At 40.5% G+C, this 14,097-nt stretch overlaps 1 protein-coding gene and 1 long non-coding RNA gene across 4 annotated transcripts in view; one reads left to right on the top strand and one right to left on the bottom strand.

Annotated features, from left to right (window-relative positions):
• The window catches only part of LOC138949331 (uncharacterized), a 617,348-nt gene that overhangs the window by 329,071 nt on the left and 274,180 nt on the right, over positions 1–14,097 (top strand). For all 3 annotated transcript variants that reach the window (XM_070321116.1, XM_070321117.1, XM_070321115.1), the window contains 2 exons: positions 642–725; positions 7,100–7,174. In XM_070321116.1, coding sequence (XP_070177217.1) covers positions 642–725; positions 7,100–7,174 — 159 coding nt within the window. The remainder of the gene's footprint in view (positions 1–641; positions 726–7,099; positions 7,175–14,097) is intronic.
• On the bottom strand, positions 4,473–6,515 carry LOC138949323 (uncharacterized). The gene is made up of 3 exons (XR_011450233.1): positions 6,087–6,515; positions 5,517–5,622; positions 4,473–4,840 (listed from the first exon to the last, which is right to left on the bottom strand). It is a non-coding gene; the product is annotated as an uncharacterized lncRNA (long non-coding RNA).

Raw genomic sequence — 14,097 nt, 5'->3', positions numbered from 1 at the left:
ATTCCCAACCAAGTTGACAATCCTCTTCATCATCAAGTTGAAATGTGTCAAACATTTTGTTCATTTGATCAACAAAGCTCACATCATGTAACAGAGAATTATTAAATTTCCAATAGCCCTCTCCTCTAACGACATCAGAGAGTTTAATATGAATACTACAGCCTCTATGATCCGACGTCGCAACAGAGATTATGTCACAATCAACAATCTTTTCAAACACACTTAAACTACTAAAAACGTAGTCAAGTCTTCTTGCCACAAATGGAACATTTTTTGACCATGTGAATTCTTTTCTATCTAAATTATGCATTCTCCATGCATTCTCGCCTGCGATCTGTCAGAAAAAAAAACACTTCTGCTTTGAGCCGCAGGAAATTTATGGTTATTTTTTGGTAAAGTGGAGAATATAAGCTACATGTCATTAATTAATTCTGAGGATGAGAGTACAGTCTCGCTTTGGCAAAGGGCGTAAGAATACGCTCTGTGGAAAAGTTAGCGCACTCCAAGAGTGCGCTAACAGATTTAAGCACATCACCATTAGCCAATCAACTGGTTCACATCAGTCATGTGACACCACTACTTACTGACAATTATTATTATCATTATTATCAATATTATTATTATGCTAATGTCTTCCACAGAGTTTGTCCTTAATCAGGACTGTACCGGCAAGGAGTCGTTGTGTCGCTTTGGAGCCGCTTGTGATTCACGACAGAAAACATGCAGTAAGTAGCAATTGCATGCTCAGATAGCGATGAAGATGTTGCTGTCACACTAAAGGGGGCTCATACGTACCGTGAAATAGGGGTAGGGGAGGAGAATGAACAACAAGTCGCGTAAGGCGAAAATACAACATTTAGTCAAGTAGCTGTCGAACTCACAGAATGAAACTGAACGCAATGCCATTTTTCAGCAAGACCGTATACTCGTAGCATCGTCAGTCCACCTCTCATGGCAAAGGCAGTGAAATTGACAAGAAGAGCGGGGTAGTAGTTGCGCTAAGAAGGATAGCACGCTTTTCTGTACCTCTCTTTGTTTTAACTTTCTGAGCGTGTTTTTAATCCAAACATATCATATCTATATGTTTTTGGAATCAGGAACCGACAAGGAATAAGATAAAAGTGTTTTTAAATTGATTTCGACAATTTAATTTTGATAATAATTTTTATATATTTAATTTTCAGAGCTTGTTTTTAATCCAAATATAACATATTTATATGTTTTTGGAATCAGAAAATGATAAAGAATAAGATGAACGTAAATTTGGATCGTTTTATAAATTTTTTTTTTTTTTTACAATTTTCATATTTTTAATGACCAAAGTCATTAATTAATGTTTAAGCCACCAAGCTGAAATGCAATACCGAAGTCCGGGCTTCGTCGAAGATTACATGACCAAAATTTCAACCAATTTGGTTCAAAAATGAGAGCGTGACAGTGCCGCCTCAACTTTCACGAAAAACCGGATATGACGTCATAAAAGACATTTATCAAAAAAATGAAAAAAACGTCTGGGGATTTCATACCCAGGAACTCTCATGTCAAATTTCATAAAGATCAGTCCAGTAGTTTAGTCTGAATCGCTCTACACACACACACAGACAGACACACACACACACACACACACACACACACGCACGCACGCACATACACCACGACCCTCGTCTCGATTCCCCCTCTACGTTAAAACATTTAGTCAAAACTTGACTAAATGTAAACAAGTCGCGTAAGGCGAAAACACAACATTTAGTCAAGTAGCTGTCGAACTCACAGAATGAAACTGAACGCAATGCAACGCAGCAAGACCGTGTACTCGTAGCATCGTCAGTCCACCGCGCACGGCAAAGGCAGTGAAATTGACAAGAAGAGCGGGGTAGTACTTGCGCTGAGAAGGATAGCACGCTTTTCTGTACCACTCTTCGTTTTAACTTTCTGAGCGTGTTTTTAATCCAAACATATCATATCTATATGTTTTTGGAATCAGGAACCGACAAGGAATAAGATGAAAGTGTTTTTAAATTGATTTCGAAAATTTAATTTTGATAATAATTTTTATATTTTTAATTTTGAGAGCTTGTTTTTAATCCAAATATAACATATGTATATGTTTTTGGAATCAGAAAATGATGGGGAATAAGATGAACGTAAATTTGGATCGTTTTATAAAAAACATATTTTTTTTACAATTTTCATATTTTTAATGACCAAAGTCATTAATTAATTTTTAAGCCACCAAGCTGAAATGCAATACCGAAGTCCGGGCTTTGTCGAAGATTACTTGACCAAAATTTCAACCAATTTGGTTGAAAAATGAGAGCGTGACAGTGCCGCCTCAACTTTCACGAAAAACCGGATATGACGTCATAAAAGACATTTATCGAAAAAATGAAAAAAACGTCTGGGGATTTCATACCCAGAAACTCTCATGTCAAATTTCATAAAGATCGGTCCAGTAGTTTAGTCTGAATCGCTCTACACACACACACAGACAGACACACACACACACACACACACACACACACACACACACACGCACGCACGCACGCACGCACATACACCACGACCCTCGTCTCGATTCCCCCCTCTACGTTAAAACATTTAGTCAAAACTTGACTAAATGTAAAAAAGGAGGTACTTTCTACACCCTCTCTCTCACACGTATCGTCCGGTTTTGGATTCAGACTATCACATGACGCTGTTGCTCTGTTTGCAATGCATTTATACCAGTCACTGCGGCAGTTGCAACCTCGATTATTTTTGAGGAGGAGGAGAAAGAAGAGTAATAGAACGACGATAAATAGGGGTTTCCAACGATAGCTGGGCAAAGCGAGTTCGGAGCAACCAGCCGGCAACTCTGCCGTGTAAAGGCAGAAGGAAGCAAGTCCATGAAACATAGTTTCGAGAAAATCGACTTTTTGTGTTTGCATCACTGTTTTGGAATGAAAAGCCTAAAATGATGTTTTTGTTTGCTGATAACATGAAGGACATTATTGTGCGTTTCTGCTATGAATATTAAAACCCTCTTTTGATTCATCACTTAGAAATAATGATTTTTGTGGACTTACTGCCTTTTGCCGAATTAATTCCCCAAACTCATTCACTCAAAAATAATGGTAAAAGGCAGTAAGAGGACATACTGCTTTCTGCCAAATTATATCCCGACTTAAATCTTATTTTTTTAAAATGGCAAAAAGCAGCATTGGACTTACTGCTTTCTGCCATATTATATCCTGGGCGATATATCTGGCTGAGAAAAGGGCATAGAGCAGCAAGTGGACTTACTGCTTTCTGCTAATTTATTATCTCCGAAAATTGAAAGTAAAAGAAAATACACGCAACACTGCTTTTGGAACTTTTTTTCAAATGTGACTTTACGTCCAATGATTTCGTGAATTTCTGAATGCACAAACAACTTCCTTGGTGAACAATCTTGTATTTTCTTTTGTGATTAACTGAGACAAATGTTCCCGTTTTCTGAAATTTCAACACATGCTCAAGTTAGTCTTTGTCTTGGTTCCTCGTTTTGCATATCGATCTGTGGTCGCTCTCTAATGATTAACTTTATTGTTAATCCGTTCTTGTGTCATTGATATCGTTTAAAAAGACCATTATTTTTAATACAAGTCTTGATACTCTCTTTTGATATTCACAAGACAAATATTGACTTGAACGCAAGTCTTTTAACATTAAAATAAAAATCTAAGAAAACGTTTACACACACACACACGCTTTTTATCCTGCTGCTTGTCTGTAACACACACACACACACACACACACACACACACACACACACACACACACACACACACACACACACACACACACACACTTTTCTTTCCTTCTCACTGTCTTTCTCGCTTTCGTTTGCTAATAAGAATTAGAATCCAGGATCTGACAATAAGACGTTTTATTTATTGAGTTTGACTAACGATTTACAAAGGACACAAAATTAAAGCAACAGCATGACAAAAATAACTAGTGTGTCAAGCCGCCATTATACCAGAATTAAGAATAGGTCATCGTGCAGTCTTGATTTCCAAAGTAGCCTACATGAAATTAAAGCAACAGCATGACAAAAAGAACTGGTTTGACAAGCCGCCATTATACCAGAATTAACAATAGATAATCGTGCAGTCTTGATTTCCAAAGGACACAAAATTAAAGCAACAGCAAGACAAAAAGAAATGGTTTGACAAACCGCCATTATACCAGAGTTAACAATATTATCGTGCAGTGTTGACTTTCAGCTGGAGTGTTCCACTTTTGAACAAAATTTGTTTAATTAGTCTTGAAAACTGTGTGATAAACTATATAAACATTTGTAGTTGTACACCATTTGCTACATTTGCTAGTAGAATTACATAGTAATTCACACACTGTCCACAAACATTGTAGTTGAGTGTTCAACTAGCAAAACCACAAACCTGCAAACTATGATGTAGTATATTTATTTATCACCCCATCTACCCCAGTTACAGTCTACATCCCTTCTAAAACTATTAACTGACATTCTGCCATCCGGCTGATGACAATTATCAACTACAGCGATTAACTGGATGCAGATTTTTTTCCATGAGCCTGTTTTGATAACTAACAAACAACATACAATCCCCCCCCCCACCTCCTCCCCCTCCTCGTCCCCACGTTCTGCATCTCTGCGCTCAGCATCTGTTATTGTCAAACTGAAACTTGTCAGTATTACTCCTCTTCCTTTTCTTTGGCCCATAACCGTCGTATGTTGCTGGCATTTTCATTTGGGCAAGTTCCATTGTGGCCTCTTCTCCTGCAAGCCGAGGTGGTTGTTTCTCGCAGTTGCAACCTGCCAGCAACGCTTACACATCTGTCAAATGAAAAAGGCAGCAAAAGTGAGACATTTTATTGACAAAACTCCTCCCCACCCTCCTTCACATCATCCTTTTCCTCTCCCGCGCACATCACCTCCCCCCCCCCCCCCCCCCGGGCTACTATAATGACAAACGATTACTGCTGCTGCTGCTGATACTAATACTACTGCAACTTTCTTTCTTTATTTGGTGTTTAACGTCGTTTTCAACCATTCAAGGTTATATCGCGACGGGGAAAGGGGGGAGATGGGATAGAGCCACTTGTCAATTGTTTCTTGTTCACAAAAGCACTAATCGAAAATTTGCTCAGTCCAGGGGCTTGCAACGTAGTACAATATATTACCTTACTGGGAGAATGCAAGTTTCCAGTACAAAGGACTTAACATTTCTTACATACTGCTTGACTAAAATCTTTACAAAAATTGACTATATTCTATACAAGAAACACTTAACAAGGGTAAAAGGAGAAACAGAATCCGTTAGTCGCCTCTTACGACATGCTGGGGAGCATCGGGTAAATTCTTCCCCCTAACCCCGCGGGGGGGCGCAATACTACTGCAACGAAAATGATGTAAAGATGTTGCTCGTTTTAAAATATACCTCTTCAGCCCGAGAAAAGAAAGGAATGAAAAAATGTTGCACGCTATTTTTGGCTGTGTCAGTGAAACATACCTTGTTTTGGGCCCTTGAACATAAAGGGTCAGTGGTGGCGAGTATCCCTCAGTCAGTCAGTGTGCTGCAGCTGTCGTCGCTGCCTGTCCCACTTCGACTCACATTTCTGTCAAATACAATAGGACATAATACTTATTCCGATGGTTGGAAGCACAAAGAGACCGGAGAACAATCCTCTAGTATAATCATAGTGTCATACTGTTCCAGATCTAACACGCTGTCAGCGCTCAAGACCACAAGTCACTCATTCTAGATCAAAACAACTATCTCTTTGTATTAGAAACATGCTAAATGCATCCATAAATATCATGATGAAAATACGGAGCAGAAGTGAATAGTCAAGAAGTCACGGTAGAAGTAGCGTACAACAACAAAACTATAATAAATGGGCATTTGAACTATGGCATTTTACTTGCTAGCTCCGTAATGCAAGTGCACATTAGAATACCCAAATCAGTCAGAAAATCAGTGTTGTCGTTGTAAATTCCCATACACCTATTGAGAGAGAGTCATTTCAGACCGGAACGCAAAACTGCCAACAACAAAAATGAAACAAACAAACCAACTTACTGTTGCTTCGGATAGTTGAACACGTCGGCAGCAGCTCTCATCGCCATTTTCCCCGACAAAGGCCAGGGAAATAATGATACAATAAGCTTAGTTCTGATTGGTTAACCGCAGTCAGGATTACAAAAGGGTGAACGCGATTGGCTAATGGACATAGAGCGCTAAACCATGCAAACTCGTTTTGAGGCTTGCAAGGAAGTAAGTCCAGTGCAAACCTGAAAACCAAAAGTCCCTGGACTTGCTTCCATTTGCCGATTTTTATCCTTTGATTAATTTTTTTTTAGTGGACTTACTTCTTCAAAAAGTCCATAAATATTGATCGCACATCTTAGAAATTTTGACACAAGATGCGCCTTTTTCCCCTCTGCATTATGATATGAAAATCTCATTTTTACCAAATTTGGACTTACTGCCTTCTGCCAATACACGGCAGAACTCCCACCTTGAACGGTGAAAGTGCCGGTTGGTTGTTAAGTTTCTTGTGTGAAAGAAAATAGAACAATGTTTATTTTTTATACTCCGCTTCATAGACGCCTCATTTTTCGGAGAATCTTGAGTGACAGTCTGAGAAACAACACCAGACAGTGAGGAAATGATGTAAACATACATTTGACGCAATTTCATTTGATTCTTCAGAACTTTGACGATGCAGTTTTTCACTAAGCAGGTTAGCATGGCATACTCCGTGGATGGGTGGCGCCTTGCCATTCTGTTAAGCACCCACAGATAAAACTGGTTCCTTGGTATTGTTTAGATGAAAACATTCTTTCGAATAAGTCACGCTGATATTGTTAATTCAAATGTTTACTTTGTCTTTTTACTTTTAGCGTGATAAACCAAAAAGGTTCTTGCTTGGCAGTGAGAACATTAAGCAGGTCACCAGAAACGGTCCTGATTGGTCAAATAGCAATATAATGCACTGAGCTGGTAATAAGTCCTTATATTGAGGGTCATTTCAACATGACAACACTTGTCTGGTCCTGTATATGTAAAGAGTTGGCTTGTACTTTTTTCAGAGTGGAACATCCGTCAGAGCTGCTCGCCTGGTGACTGTATCTCTGGATCCACGTGTGACGCAGTGTCCAAGTGTAGTGAGTACACAAGTTCAGAATCAGTGTGATTAACCAGGACCTGTACGTGTACAATGTGACGTGTGTGCACAAGGTTATGAGCCAAGACCGCGCGCGCGGTGGAACAATTCAGAACAGCCTAAAAACGTGTCAAAGTATACCTTTTCGGCTTCTGTGTTCATGTTTACATTTAGTCAAGTTTTGACTAAATGATTTAATATACGTAGGGTGTTCTGAAAGTCCTTAGACCCCAAGCTCCTGACAATGCCTCATGATATTTACAATGACGTATGTATACTGCAATCTTTCATTGGCGATGACACAAATTTTCATGTATCTCAAAGTTTCCTCTGCAAAGAAAACAGCTCTCAAAGAACGCTACCCGTCCATGTTTACGTGCTTGTCATGGAGCTTAGAAAAAGGGAATTTACAGCAATGAAGCATAAACATCTCTGAAAATATTGTGAAGTTTCTCACACCTACTGCATATTGTGGGGATTTATGGGGAAGAACGCTCCTTCCAAAACGAGTACTTACAACTGGTACAATTAATTTAAATCGGGTAGACACGTCTTCAAAGATGACACCCGCCCAGACCGACAGTTGAATGCTGTTACTGCAACAAATGTTACTGCCATTGAGAAGTTGAAGAGGTATGATGCACACACGAATCACACACACGGATGTAAAGGACACATAGATAATAGGATCGGCACCCATCGATGTAATCTGGCACAAGCCTTTACGGGTACAAAAGCGTTGCAGACAGTGGGTGCCCGTGATCTTTCTGGTGTACAAAAGTGGATATGTCTCGAAATATGTATACAGCTATTCTCTAATTGTCACCACAGAGAGTGTGAGGGTTTTTTGAAGGTTGTCACAGGCGATGGGGACTTGGGTCTATCGATCTGATCTCGGGTAACACATCGATCAGCCGTTTGGATAACCCTAAACGGCTCCACCCCTATCAACTATTGGTGATCTTGGAACACTGGCAAGAAGAAGGTGGTCCCATTTGTTTGAAAATAAGAAAAAAAGGCGCCACAATTCTAAAAGGGTAGTAGCGCACGGTTACCTTAGAGCAGTTCATGCATCATTGCCTTCCCGTGGAGTTTAAAGCCAAACACGGGCACTTGAGGGTTGATGCTACTTCATTGCACAGCTTCCAAATCAGTCGAATTTACTAACAGATTAGGATGTTCCCTGATGTTCCGATCACAATATTTTCTGCATTGGCCCCTTTCGACGTTGTTTTGTTTTTACATTTAAAGAAAAAGCTCCCAGGAAACCGTTACGAGAGCCCTGATACTGCTGTCCGAAAGTAAACGAGGGTCATTTTGGGTATCGGCAAAAACGCTCGTGCCAACATGTTTGAAAGGTATTTCTTCAGAATGTTAACGTGTGTCGCAGCTCAGGAAGGTTCCTTCGAGAAAATGGCGTGGTCAAATTAACGGTGAGTTGTGCACTAATATGAGATTCTGAGGACTTCCAGAACAGCCCTCGTAGACGTGGACTCGAGACGACCGTGGTGGTGTATGCGTGTGAGTGTGAGTGTGCGTGTGCGTGTGTGTGTAGAGCGATTTAAAGAAAACTACTGGACCGATGCTAATGAAATGTCCCATGAGAGCCCGAGAGTATAATATCCCCAGAAGTTTTTTTTTCTAACAAATGTCTTTGATGACGCCATATCCGGCTTTTTGTGAAAGTTGAGGCAGCACTGTAACGCCCTCATTTGTCAATCAAAATGGTTGACATTTTGGTCAAGTAATCTTCGACGAAGCACGGACTTTGGTATTGCATTTCAGCCTGGAGGCTTAAAAACTATTAGTTTGCTCATTAAAGTTGTCATCAAAATTAGATTTTCACCAACAGATTAAAACGTGATTCCATCGTATTCCTCAATTTCTTATGAATTCAAACATATATACATATGTCATGTTCACTCTAAAATTGTGATGAGAATTACAAAAAGTAGGTTAAGTAGGCCTAAGTACTGCGTTTGCATGCTACGCGGAGACGAGCGTGACCCGACTCAGTCTTTGGGTGTAGTTAGTCGAGACTATCTTAAATATAGTCTCGGTGATGACTGTTTGTTGGTGTTAATCTGTTACTTTGATTCCGACAGCTTCAATAAATGTTTTTATATCGCTTCACGCGACTTGTTACTAATGCAGTTGAGGTTAATGAAGTATGAGTGTCAACACATCGACAGTGACCCTTAAAGGCCGAGAGTCGGGTATAAAAGCAGAGCGGGGCGTGGCACTTCAGTCTAATGTCCAGGAAACGAGCTCTCACTTGAAATATTATTTTCAAAAATACTCTGTCTATACCAAACTCAAAAGCACCATTTTTGTCAAGCAAACATTTGAAGGTGTACACCACACATGCACCCCAAAGTACAGATTGACGTACAAACAGCGTCAGGGCCGCTTCAAACTTACATACGGATTACGATTCCTATCCCCAGTTTCTCATGTTGGTAACCACTGGCTATTTGTCAGATGTGTCGTTCTCCCACATTTGAACGATGCTGTAGTGCGAGCCGGTCATACCTGCATGTGCATACTTCGAAACCATTGAAGAAGTCACACATGATCCTTCATATGCACATGCAGGTATGAGATGTGGAATGATCCTGAGTATATGGCTTCTGAAAATAAAAATATAAATAAGAATATGTCTTGTGATGAACACAAGAACCTGTAAACAATTAGTTACTTTGTTGAAAAAAATGTGTGCATAAAATATGCAGCAGGAGGGTATTATCTGCTCAGGGGCGTCACACGCTATGAAAAAGTGGTGGGGCTATCAAACAATATCAAGGAATATTTACTTTACACTTACTTGAACGTCAGTGAACGCACAGAAAGGCCCTGTCACGTTGTCCAGTGGGCAGTCACGCCTTTTCACTTTGTCTCAGTCAAACTTGACAGTTTGAGTGGCCTTGGTGGCCTGAAGAACGCTTGTCCCTACCAAGTCTGATGTGGTGAACGTGCCAAAGATGTCACGACGATGGGGTGACGCTGCAAAGTTGTTGGCAACATGCACCAAGTCAATTCTGTCTGTGCGCTCCTTGTGCACATGAAGCAACATGAGATGGTTTAAACGTTCTTGCAGCATGTTGGCGCGAAGGTACATTTTCACCCTCCTCATGGCACTGAAAGAACGCTCACTTGTAGCATTCGTGGCAGGCATCACCAGAACAAGTTTCAAAAGAACACCAACTTGAGACATCAGCGAAATTTGGCTCTTTTGCAGTCCCTGAACTACAGAGATAGAGAACCTGGCACTGTAAATAACATGCATGCTCAAGAACCTAGCTTAGAAGATCGAAGAAAAAACAACCGATTGACCATGCTGTACAAGATCAACGCCGGCATGGTAGGCATTGAACCAACTGCCTTTTACAAGCGCTCTGACCCTAGATCTAGTAACACGAGGGCCAAATCGAATTAATCAAGAACAGGATTACCACCCACACATTCTTCCACAGAACCATATCATTATGACAAACTATGCACTGAATGTAGTGATGAACTAAAAAGATCTACAGTACTAAATCACAAACTTAACTACACACCTTAGGAAATACGATAGCACAATCTCGTGAAAAAGCAGCAGACACACCAAATCGGAACTTTCTGTCTCTATTGCAAAAGAAGAGCGTTATCGAGTTCTTTCCCTTTGAGGCTCTCTCTCTCTCTCTCTCTCTCTCTCTCTCTCTCTCTCTCTCTCTCTCTCTCTCTCTCCCTCTCTCTTTTTGTTTTTTTAGGGGGGGAAAAGTGGTGGGACTCTAGCCCCATGGCCCCACCTGGATAAGACGCCCCTGCTTAATTTTCAATCAATTCGATTAGCATTTTGATCAACTTATAATTGCACAGGTGGGTCAAGCTCGGTTGCCCTACTCTGTACTGTACACAGATGTCACTGCACTTGGTGCTCTTTGTGTGCTAGCTAACTGGGAACCTAAGCCTACAAATTAGATTATTTGGATAGCCTGAACGACTGCAGAGTCTACTTCTTGAAAAGATAAATCCTAACTTCACTCTCAACATAAACCACAAAGTACAATTGGGTTAAATATGTTTTGCTGTGGCATTATGTTCATTGATGAAAAATAGCAAGAAAGATCACACTGTAAGCATGCAAGAACCCTAATTGTATATCCTTCTCTGCAAGCGTCTCGTGCTGTGTGCATTATCTGACCTGACTGCTTTGCTATCGTTCTACATCAACAACCAACCCGTAACTGATGTGGATGGGAAACAAAATTTCTCTCTTTCCTCTCTATCCCCTTCTAGACTAGGATAAATTCTCAAAAAGAGGCCTAAATAAAAAGAGGTAGGCATTTGTGGGTAATTAACCTTTGCCGGATGCCGCTTTTGACTACACACTCCCGACGATGCGGGTTTGTCTGAACCCATACATTTGAAAGAGGGTTTTTACCGTTTATTCCTCTAACGACGATGCGGGTTTGTCTGAACCCATACATTTGAAAGAGGGTTTTTACCGTTTATTTCTCTAACGACGGGGTGGGTTCAGGGAAACCCACAGCGCTACTTCAGTGGTTGCATCGAGTTTCTCCCTTCACCGACCTCTTGCAGGGGAGGGAGAGGGGGAGGGAGAGGGGGAGGGAGAGACTGAGAGAGACTGAGTGACTAAGAAAGAGAGAGAGAGAGAGAGAGAGAGAGAGAGAGACTAAGAAAGAGAGAGAGAGAGACTAAGAAAGAGAGAGAGAGAGAGACTAAGAAAGAGAGAGAGAGACTAAGAAAGAGAGAGAGAGAGAGACTAAGAAAGAGAGAGAGAGAGTCTAAGAAAGAGTGAGAGACTAAGAAAGAGAGAGAGAGGGACTAAGAAAGAGAGAGAGGGAGACTAAGAAAGAGAGAGAGAGAGAGAGACTAAGAAAGAGAGAGAGATTAAGAAAGAGAGAGAGAGAGACTAAGAAAGAGAGAGAGACTAAGAAAGAGAGAGAGAGAGAGAGAGTCTAAGAAAGAAAGTGAGAGACTAAGAAAGAGAGAGAGAGAGACTAAGAAAGAGAGAGAGGGAGAGACTAAGAAAGAGAGAGAGACTAAGAAAGAGAGAGAGAGAGACTAAGAAAGAGAGAGAGACTAAGAAAGAGAGAGAGAGACTAAGAAAGAGAGAGAGACTAAGAAAGAGAGAGAGAGAGTAAGAAAGAGAGAGAGAGATACTAAGAAAGAGAGAGAGAGAGACTAAGAAAGATAGAGAGAGAGACAAATAAAGAGAGAGAGAGACAAATAAAGAGAGAGAGAGAGACTAAGAAAGAGAGAAAGAGAGACTAAGAAAGAGAGAGAGACTAAGAAAGAGAGAGAGAGAGACTAAGAAAGAGAGAGAGAGACTAAGAAAGAGAGAGAAAGAGACTAAGAAAGAGAGAAAGGGAGACTAAGAAAGAGAGAGAGACTAAGAAAGAGAGAGAGAGAGAGACAAAGAAAGAGAGAGAGAGACTAAGAAAGAGAGAGACTAAGAAAGAGAGAGAGAGACTAAGAAAGAGAGAGAGACTAAGAAAGAGAGAGAGAGAGAGACTAAGAAAGAGCTAGAGAGAGAGAGAGAGACTAAGAAAGAGAGAGAGAGACTAAGAAAGAGAGAGAGAGACTAAGAAAGAGAGAGAGAGAGACTAAAAAAGAGAGAGAGACTAAGAAAGAGAGAGAGAGACTAAGAGAGAGAGAAAGAGAGACTAAGAAAGAAAGAGAGACTAAGAGAGAGAGAGAGACTAAGAAAGAGAGAGAGAGAGACTAAGAGAGAGAGAGAGACTAAGAAAGAGAGAGAGAGACTAAAAAAGAGAGAGAGAGAGACTAAGACAGAGAGAGAGAGACTAAGAAAGAGAGAGAACGAGAGACTAAGAAAGAGAGAGAGAGACTAAGAGAGAGAGAGACTAAGAGAGAGAGAGAGAGACTAAGAAAGAGAGAGAGAGAGACTAAGAAAGAGAGACAGAGAGAGAGACTAAGAGACAGAGAGAGAGACAGAGAGAGAGAGACAGAGAGAGAGACAGACAGACAGAGACAGAGACAGACAGTCAGATAGACAGACAGTCAGATAGACGGATAGACGGATAGACAGACAGACAGACAGACAGAGCAACTGACAACAGACATACAGACAGAGAGATACGGACAGACAAACAGAGAGACAGACAGTCTCTTGGAGACAAACAGGCAGACAGACACTGTTCCGCCGCTTTGGTAATTATGGGTGTAGCAGAACCCGCGCCGTCGGCAGAGGGATAGTTACAATCACTACTACTCTTTAAAAGTATGGGTATGTGTGAACCCGCGCCATCGGTAGTGTTTATGTAAATTATCATAATCAATTAATTCTGATGTTTTGTCATGTACACTCTAAAAATTTGCAGACAGAGAGCAAATTAGGTGTGTGAGAGATACTTAAAATTTCAAAACGATACCTTTAATGGTTCCAGAGTTACAATGATTTTAGTGTGTCTCTGGGTACAGGTGAACCCAGGAAGCACGGCAAAGGTTAATGGCAACAGGTTGATTCTTATGGATTTGGGTGTGCTGAATTCATTTCTGCCTGTTGCCAAAGTCAAAAATGCCTATATTCGTTACTATTCAACGGTTTCCAAGATGGCCGCCATGATATCAAGAGACTACTAATTCTCAAACAAATGCTTATATCTTTGGTGTTTTTAGAGATACAGTGTTAATTTTTGGCTAGTTGGTAGATGACCGATAGGCAATGGTTGCCTTGTCAGAGTATTTGACCTTGACCTTAAGTCAAGGTCACATGAGACTTGACAATATTGACTTGTACTGTTTTGTCATGTGTGCATTTTAAGTTGTCTTTTGGCAGTAAACTACTGCGAACTAATCACTAAAAATAAGTGATATTACCCAGTAGGTATTCAGCTTTAAAATGAATATACATTGATCATCATTCTGACAAGGTCAAGGTCATTTTGACCCCATATT

Source organism: Littorina saxatilis, linkage group LG15 (assembly GCF_037325665.1).
Source record: "Littorina saxatilis isolate snail1 linkage group LG15, US_GU_Lsax_2.0, whole genome shotgun sequence".
Lineage (NCBI taxonomy): Eukaryota > Metazoa > Mollusca > Gastropoda > Littorinimorpha > Littorinidae > Littorina > Littorina saxatilis.
Note: the sequence above shows the minus strand (reverse complement) of the source record. Positions and strands in the feature narration are given on the sequence as shown.